Here is a 9618-nt window from a genome sequence, read left to right as displayed (position 1 = left end):
ACTAGGACTTCTACTTTTTTTGCAAGCTTAAAATACTAGATGTTTTGTTTTGTTCTAGTTACTGGGTTTTATTCCGTATTTAAAATTTAGCTTTTGAAGGATTAGAATATTTCCATACCTTTTAAAGTTTTTAATGTAAAAAAAAAATTTAATAATTTCAGTATCCATTAACAACTGACTGAAAATGTAAAAACAAAGACAATATGAGAGAGGTCAAGACTTGGACCCATTTCACAAAAACAACTGAAAAAGATATACACAATACTTCAGTATCTAATGGCCTATTAATCTTTAAAGGAAAGAAAAAAAAGATTTGTGGTATTTTCAAAGTACTTGAACATTAATTGTATATTAACCTCCTAGCCAATGAACCTTACAGCATGCAAGACCTACCTGTGGGCTTGTCTTTCTAAAAGTGTCAGTTCCATGTATCACATCCTTTATTATTCTTTCTCTGAGATTATTATATTCCTCTTCAGTGAGGTCACTATCCTCCAACTGACGGTTGCAAACTGGGCACTGTCCGCTGTAATAATAGTGAAACAAGAAAATAAAAAGATAAAGGCTTTTAAATAAGAAATAGCTTAAATTTTACTAACTTACTGAATGTCTACATATGAGCGCAATTCTTTACAAGAACTCCAACACAGTATAATAATCAGAAAATTAGTTGTGCTCTTTCTGGGATGCATCCAAAACCTACTGAAGTCACAAGAAATACTTTTATGTGTTTTAGTGTGATCAGGATCAAAGATTTCACTCTAGAGATGTTGAGGATTTAGGACTAAAACTCTGCATGAGCATGGGGGAAAAAAAGAGTACTTAAATATTTTTACCAGCATTTATTTAGGCCTTGAGAGATCCGAGTTCAATCCCCAGCATTACCACAAATTTCCACGTCTTTAATAATTGGAAGTTTCCCTACTACACAGGAAAGTCACCATGGACACATACAGCCCAGATCTCAATGTGGGAAGGTGACGCAGTTGCACTAGCTTGGCAAGAACATATGAAATAGCTGTAGGCATGCTAGTCGAAGCTAGCAGCCAGGTCACAGAGCCTTGGTCTAGCTATAAATTCATTCCAAGGTGCTACAAGAAAATGTACTAGTGAAATACTCCACCATTGTGACACTGACTGCTCCTACAAAAAAGCTAAGCTATCTATGTCTGCTTTATCAAGGTTTGGAACAACCTAACCTGTCACAAGTGTAGGAATAGCCTCACCCAAAAGAAAAAAAAAAAAAAAAAAGGCGCGGGGGGGGTAACATAAATCTGCTGTATGGTTGAAAAAGCAAATAATGAGCAAGGCTGCCTTCTTTGTGACACTTGTCTTTTGCTATCAGACTTTCCCTTATTTCTAGGCTAAGACTTGGTTTTTCAGATGTGGTCAAAGTGAACAGACTGAGAGCAGAACATGATTAAAACAGAAATGCTGTTTTGAAAGCCCTCAGCAATACTAAGTCACACTGGCACTGTGTGTCTGTACAATGCCAAATTCCACCAGAGATTGTCTAATATCAGGCTGATAGCACCTGAACAGAAAGCTCTGCAGCTACAGTCAACCAGTCCCATCACTTAGTATTAATTTCCCAGAGCCAGAAACACCACCCCATCATGCACAGCTGTGTCAGTGATTGTATGACACATACAGCACTGGGACAGTTTCCTTTGTCATTCACATCACCCACTTCTCAGTACTCTTAGCTTCCCTGTTGCAGGGTCAGCAGCTGTGGTAACAATTGTGGTTCTGCAAATTCCAAAGCACATGCTGCTTTGTCTCTCACATAGACAAGAACTCTCCACTGACAGACTCGTGGATGTTTGTAATACTAAAAGACCAAAGAGATTGAAAATCCATCATAAAAGAAAATATTACAGAATAGGACAACAGAAGATGTGAAAAAACCAGACCTCAAACTCTTTAGTTTCCTCAAGATGAGTGGTGGTATGTCATGGCAGATTCCGAAAAATTTTCCAGAACAGCACAAGTGAGGCAACGCTACAGAGAACACACAGATCCATACCAGCCAAGAGGCCCAACTTCTTGTCTAACCAACTTAGTGCTGCAAAAACTCCCCAGGACTCACAAAGGCAATAAAAACGAACTACAGGCAAGAGGACCATGTCAACTGCTATGAGTTGAGTTTTTGTTCCTACAGCCAGCTAGCACAGCACACACATAATTCCAAGATGCAAAACAAGACAGGCCTAACTTCTGTGGCCACCTCTGGATTTCTGTATGACCCCCCAGAACCTGAGAGAAAGAACAAGCCTACTTTTCAGTATCTAGCCTTTTCTGTTGTTTTACATCCCACAGTCACAAGCTCTGCCATAACATAGTCTGAAGGAAATCAAACTGGGACTGTCATCACTTCCATGTTCCATTTGTCGATTCTTTTCCTTCCTACTTGTCTCTCCCATGAGCCCCTATAAACTAAACACATACATCAACACAATGCACAACTCCATAGCCAGGTCAAAAACGTATGTCATGCATCATTACCATGTACCTCTGAGCTCACCACAAAACAAGCATGTAAGGTTGGGGTAGGAGTGGAGGACTGAGACAAAGCAACCTGCATCTCAGTGCTTGAATTGAGAACTACATTAACTTTTTTTTTTTCCTAAAAAACTTATCTGGAAGTTTTGCAGATACACTTTCCAAAGACAAACCAATGAGCTACAAATATACATAGACTTCATGGGTACACTTCTTGACTTGTATCTCTGATTGTGGGTTAAAACTAGAATTTTTTCCAAGCGTAACTATTTAATAACTATGTGAAAAAGGAAGAAGAAATGGTCAGATAGGACTGGAACCCACCAGGGGAGATTGAGCAAGCAGCTGTGTGGAGCTTACTGCCAGCTAGGGTTAAACCACAACAGTGAGGTATACATTAAGGCACAGACCATAAGCCAAGACTGCATTAATTACAATGCTGACACTGCATTTACTGAATCAAAAAATGTTACACATAGAATCCCAACAATGGACATTCATTGCTGCATATGAACAATATGCTTCAGTTGTTCAACTCACTGTGGCCACTGCATGCTTAGCCTACACATTAATATGAGCAATGAGACTGGCTGCTCATATAGCTGTAAAACTACCATAAAATACATCTAATGCATTAAGGAACTTCACAGTTTAGCAACAGAGAAGACAGGCCTGGTGAACTGTTATGAGATTATTTCAAAATTATTAAGCCTAAAGTTTAAGGACTTGTCCAATAGTTAACTTGGATCCTTCTGCAACTACCGCTTTCACATCACTTTCCACTCCAATCACCTGTCAAGAACCAAAGCTCCTGAAGTCAGTTTCTTCTTGTAAATTCTCAATGTGGATTCCCAAAGGGAGCAGAGGTAAAAATGGCACAAGAAACACTCAGCATCTTGCAAGACTGGACCCTTAGTCTAACTGCTGCTTTTTCACAACAATACCTTTAAAATTACCTTGCAGTTTTTGTAACTCCTCATTGATTATTCTAGGATTTAATGCTGAGAAATTCCTAGACAGAAGACTTTCACCTCTGTAGAGTATATAGCTGTCCTTATAGCTAAATGACCATTTAACTACTTTTTTGAGGGACTACTTTTTTGAGATAGGTTTGGAGTGTTATAGCATCTACGTATCAGACATGGAAGCCAGATGTGCTACAGTAATTTGAATGCAGGATCAAAAAACTTGAGCTGCAGCTTTCTTTACCTGACCTTGGAAATCCAAAGCTTTTGTAACCCTCAAAGAAAAGTGGTCAGCAAACTTCAAGGTTTGTTTGCAGAGGGTTCAAGCTTCTGACTACTACAGTTCAAAGAAACTAGAAGCTCAGTGCTAGAGGAAGAAGAAAATATCCTGGATATGCACATCTTAGATACCATTGCCAGGACTCATACAAAATCAGAATGACCTATGAATAAGCCTATTAAATTGTCAAGCTCAGTTTAGGAAAAAATAGTTCTTCTGGATTTTTTAACTCAAGACTCATATTTTAAGACATCAGTTATCCTGACTGCAGAGCCAAGTTTAGTAACAATCACCACAAGAGTTTCAGAGGTACGTTAAAGGCTTTGTCCTTTATGATTAGGACCAAAAAAAACCAACCCAAAAAAACCCAACAAAACCAATTATTTTTCTTTCTTAAATCCTAATGATCTTCTCTGTCAGCAGCCATCTAATTTAAACACAACAAACCTCTTATATTATTTTTCTTTTCTTCAAACCATTTTAATTGTATTCAAATACGTATCCAAGTAGGCTACATCAAACTTGTTTATTTCAAAATAAAAGGTGTTCATATCACCATATAGGATGACTTTGTTCACAGATTCTTAATCCATGTTAAAATGTGAGGTGATCTAAGTTAGTTTAGCTCTCAAATTCTGTAACAGAGTTTTCAGACAGTAAGATAACAAGCTACCTCTTAACCAAGAGAATCAACTTTAGAATTTTAAAACCCTAAAGGCTGAAAAAGTTTGTCTAGAATTTGGTGAATTATCATAATACAGTATAGCAACACACACACACAAACTCACACATAATAAAAATCCACCTTACAGTGAACAATCCCTACTCTTAGGACAGTGAGTTATGCTGTTCTTTCACGGGCTTCAAAAGCATCTGACTCTACACGTGCTTTTACTTCAGAGTATGCAACACAGTGTATTTTTATAAAACACAAAAAAACCCCATAATCCATTGGAGACATCTGTATAATTAATACATTTACAGTTGCCAAACTGCTACAAAAACACAGAACTAGGTTTCAAATAGAATAACATCTAAAATAAGAATTTGCAGACATTGAGAAAACTGTGCTGTAATAGAAACACATATTCAAGTTATCCCTGTGAAAATCTAACACAAAGAATAATTTTGTCCTCACTGAAAATCAGATGGGAAGGGAGAACTCTTCCATATGTACAAATTAACTGCAGCACGTGAATAGAATCAGTTTTCAAGAGGACATCCATCTACACACCAAAGCTGCTCTGTTACATATCATGCGAAACAATGGTATTATAAAGCCAACCAAAAAAGTAAGTCTTTAATTCCTAAACAGTAAACAGATAAGCCATCCAGTAAAACGGCAGCTCTTCTTTTTCTCTGTGTTTTTCTGTCTTGGCTCTGCTTAGCTTAACTCCTTTCCAAATCCTCTTGTTTAATGCACAAGGATGAATTGGAAACTGGAGTTTGGGAAATCATATGTACACAATAAAGGTTCATATTCTCAAGGATTAAAATATTTTTCTTAGATGAGAAAAGCTTTTTTAAATATTTATGAAAGAAGAGTTCAAGATAGAATAATAAAGACAACACCTCACTTTTAAATAAAATATTACATCTACCTGTCTTTAATGTTGGTCAGGTGTCCTCTCCAGTTCCCTCCTGGTATACTAGTATGTAGAGAAAGAAAGATAAATAAAAGCATTAAAGTCTTACTTAACAATACCTGAATTACAGATAAAGAATAATTCTATTTTGGTCAACATTTAGAAAAGACCAATAAATCATCTACCCAGCAAAGAAATCATACGAAGTTTCGTATATCATTTAGCAATGCCTGAAAATATTATATAAAGAACCAGCATTCAACAACATGCTGAGAACTAACACCATCAACCTCACTAGTTTATGCTGTCTCCAAATATTAAGAACTATAAAAATAACCAGGATGCACTGACAATTTTTAAGTTGCTGTGCAGAACTGCTATGCAGATGTCATTCTGAGAGACTACGAAAGATATGCTCATACTGAAATGCTGCATTGAGACTTTTTGACTCTGCATCGTTGTCATCATCACCACCTCTACCACAGCCACCATCACACTAGTGCAAATATTCCTTTTTGCCCACAAGATCCAAAGCAGAATACGTTACTGAGTAGGAATACCCATGTCAACATGCAACTGCAGACACCTCTCCCTTTGCCACTGTGTTTATTATCACAGGCTGCACAATCACACATCATGGGCTTTGGAATAACTGTCCTGCTTCTGCCCTCGTTTCCCATTTCTCATGCCGATACATAGTGGTTCTTCAGTTTTCTTACAAAGACAACAAACAGGCCATGGAAAATACTGTAACTCTTTGTTGCACACACAGATCTCTGTTTTGGATCTGGCTTTATTCATTACTAGAAGTCAGTGCTGGTGCGTTCTTCAGAAAAATCACTTCTTAAAACTATAATCTATACAGTTACACTCACAGAGCTCACTTCTGTGCTTACTGTACCATGGGCTTCCTTTGTCAGCAAAAGTTACCTCCAAATCAACCTTGTTTTTGCAAGACTAACAGTGCTAGAAGTTATCAGATTCTATTTCTTTTTGGGAACTCCACGTAAACTGCTTATTTATTTTCAACCATCAGCATATACAATTCAGCACTAGCAACTGGAACAGACAGGTAAGTCTGAGCATTTTGTACACGTTCGCAGATAAAAAGCCAGATGGGATAACTTATCCCCTAGTTTCATCCCTCTATTATGGACTTTGCTTCTTCTTCATGTTCGAAACATTACTTCCTTCAGGGAAACACCTAATGTTGATATTAAAACAAGTCTACCACAATCTGTCATTAATTGTTCTAACAGTCAACTACAGCATTAAAGATACAAACAGGAGTTTGTCTAGCCTCAGCTTGCAGTACTGGTTTGCCACTATATACAGGCAATATATAGCACTTCAATGTACTGACTGCCTCTGTAGTTTCCTTGACAAGGACTCTATTGTGTTGAGTTTCCTGCACATGCAGCACACACCTACAGGTAAGTCCTTCTTTACTCACTGGGAAAATCTGTGGTGGTTTCACCCACTAAACAAGTTCATCTTGACTGAAGCCCAGTCTATCTGCTCCCTAACTGTTCCCAGGAAAGCAAACAGATAGGGGACAGCAGCACAAACCATTTCTAATAATGCCAGTGCATTCCCACAGCCATATTTTCTATTCAGGAAGACTAACTTGTAAAATGGCTATATAGCTAACATAAACCAAAGACAACAGTTAAAAAAAGTCATAAATGTGCTCACATACAACAGCATGACAAATATGCAGTGGGCTCAGGTGAACGATACTGTGCATGCGCAGTGTAACAAGCTGTAATTTGCAGAGTCTGACCATCACTACTTATGAAAACAAACTGTGTGGCCTGCTAAACACTGTGTTAAAATAAAGAGCATCCCATTATGCTTATTCTTCTCCTATTACTCTACACAAACTCAATACTTCAATTTCACTTAACCTATGCTAAATTTGCTGCCTCATTCCTTTAAAATAGAATCACAGAATAGAATCATAGAATCATTAAGGTTGGAAAAGACCTCAAGGATCATCAAGTCCAACATATACCATCTAATTTTCAAATAACTTACTACTTATGCACTCTGATAGATTATAGGAACAACCCTCATACCTGTCAATATTCCTCATGTATCAACCCCAGAAAGATATGAAGTCGAATATTTTGGACAGCCATGACCCATCACGATTTCCTACTGTGCCAAGGAATAATGTTTAACAGGTTAAATCTTTCAAGAAAAGGTGAAATCAGTAAGAACTTTACACTGCTACACTAATTTTGGAGAAAAAATAAAATGTATCTTTTCATTATAATGTCACTCATGGAGAAGCAACGATCAGAATGAGGTCTTGAGGGATCTTATTAGAGTTGATCTATGGAACAATCTGAATTCAACCATAATGAACTGGAGCGTGCTATCGACACATTATTTACCTTTCAAACCACAGCTTTATACTCTGCATAAATGTTTTGTGAGGGTATATTTGGTTCTCTCTCAAATATAACAGGACACCAAACAGCTCCTTTTGCAACTCAGCACCTTTCATCCCCCTGCTGAAGTCAAAAAAGGCCTGCAGAACATCCAAGGTTGGGACCAAATCCTTAGACAACATTTCATGGTAAAGTTCAAATGCAAGGTTCATTTCCTGGTGACGGCTGGCTGCTTTGATACAGGATTCATAGTTTGTCCGTGAGGGAATCATAATCTTTTTTACTTCTTCCAAAAGAGTCAAGGCCATTCTCCATTTATCTGAATTACTCAGCCCCCTGATAATAAGGTTATAAGCCCCACTTTCTAAAATTCTAAATCTGGCTTTCATTATATCGTACACATCACGAATTTCTGAAGTCTGCCCCTGCTGGACACACAATGCCAGATATTTGACCAACAAATTATACGCAATGTCACCATTACTCTTTGCCACACAGGTCAGCAAGGACTTAGCCACATCAATGGGGCTGTTGCACCTGACCATACTGTTAAACATCACTTCCTCAAATATTTCAGGTGATCGAAAGCTTTCTCTCAGCCTGTTCCATTCCTCAGCCTGCAAAGGTTTTTCTGGAGGATGTATGTCAGTAAATTTATGCCTTGACAGAACTTGACTTATTATCTGTTTCTTTGGAGCTCCAAGAGAGGAAGAAAAGTGGAGTTTCCCTTCAGATATTTCTTTAGTCTCCTCATCCCATCCTTTTTCTTCCTCATAATCAATTTCAGACCTTTTCTTGGTAGGAGAGACATCAGTTCCTTTGGAATTTACTGGTAATGCAGTGCTGGAAGACGTCACAAAACTGAAATAGCTAACCTTTTCCCTGTTGGGGATGTTGAAAGAGAGAGCAGACAGTTGTTGGCATCTTGAAACAGGCCAGAACATACGACACTTCCATAGCAAAGCCTGAAAACCCTGTTGACCAGCTTGAGAAAAGAGTGCCATCACAAGAAGCAACTATCTCGCTATTAGCTCACTGTATTGAATGAAGTTATAAAATGGAAAATCCAGTTTGCATTCGGACATCTATTATAAAAGTCCAAGGGCTGTCAAGCTGTATAAGCTCCAGTTTCAAAACGCTTGTTCTAGGAGTCGTTTCTGCCTCTTATGAAAACAAAAAATGGTAAAATCTTTTTTTCACAAAAATCAATCTCTTAGACTGTGAGAACATGCATCCAAAATGAGGATATCTTTCTTTCCAGAGAAGATTTTTGCAGTTTATAATTTCTATTTGATGGTTACTGTAAAGATGAGTACCGAGTATGCTGTACACAGACAGGCAACTCTGATGCAGCTAGGCAAAACGCGCAGGGTTTTTTCTTCCTGCCTTCATCCAAGTCGAGTCAGGTTTCCTAAAAATTAAAAACAACAGCAACATCACGACCTGCTCCATGCTTTCCTGTCATACTTACATTTGCAAGCTAGCAAACACAAAGTTCAAGGTATCTCGACAATTTCAGGTCAGGAATCCCAATCCTGATCCCGAAGGCAGCCCCAGCACGCGACTCCTCCGTTGCGTCCCTCATACCTTTCAACTTCTCACCACCTTCTGTCTAACTGCTCTCCCCACTTGTAAATCCCTGGTAACGCCGCTGACAAAGAGGCAGAGCATCACCATTGGCAGTAATTATAGTGACCTCCCCCGTAAATGCCAGGTTATAAACGCCAATACCGGGAGGTTCCCGGCAGCCGGGCAGGCCGCTGCTGCGCCTCACCAGGAGGCTCCCGCAGGGCCCCGCCCCGGACACTACAACTCCCAGCGTGCACAGCGGCACAGCCCTCCGCTGCGCGCTGCCTACCGGGAAAGACGCTCTCCACCCCCCCCACCTC

The 9618-nt window shown here is 38.8% G+C and overlaps 1 protein-coding gene across 1 annotated transcript; it reads right to left on the bottom strand.

Moving 5' to 3' along the window:
* Positions 1-393: 393 nt before the first annotated feature.
* LOC104464861 (mitochondrial ribonuclease P protein 3-like) lies at positions 394-8733 on the bottom strand (the record flags this gene model as incomplete). Its single annotated transcript, XM_010077703.1, has 3 exons — positions 7733-8733; positions 5349-5396; positions 394-526 (listed from the first exon to the last, which is right to left on the bottom strand). Coding segments are annotated over exons 1-3 (1182 nt in total), but the record flags the coding sequence as incomplete, so codon positions are not given.
* Positions 8734-9618: the final 885 nt, after the last annotated feature.

Source organism: Pterocles gutturalis, unplaced genomic scaffold (assembly GCF_000699245.1).
Source record: "Pterocles gutturalis isolate BGI_N339 unplaced genomic scaffold, ASM69924v1 scaffold7848, whole genome shotgun sequence".
Taxonomy (NCBI): domain Eukaryota; kingdom Metazoa; phylum Chordata; class Aves; order Pterocliformes; family Pteroclidae; genus Pterocles; species Pterocles gutturalis.
This window is presented reverse-complemented; position numbering and strand designations above follow the sequence as displayed.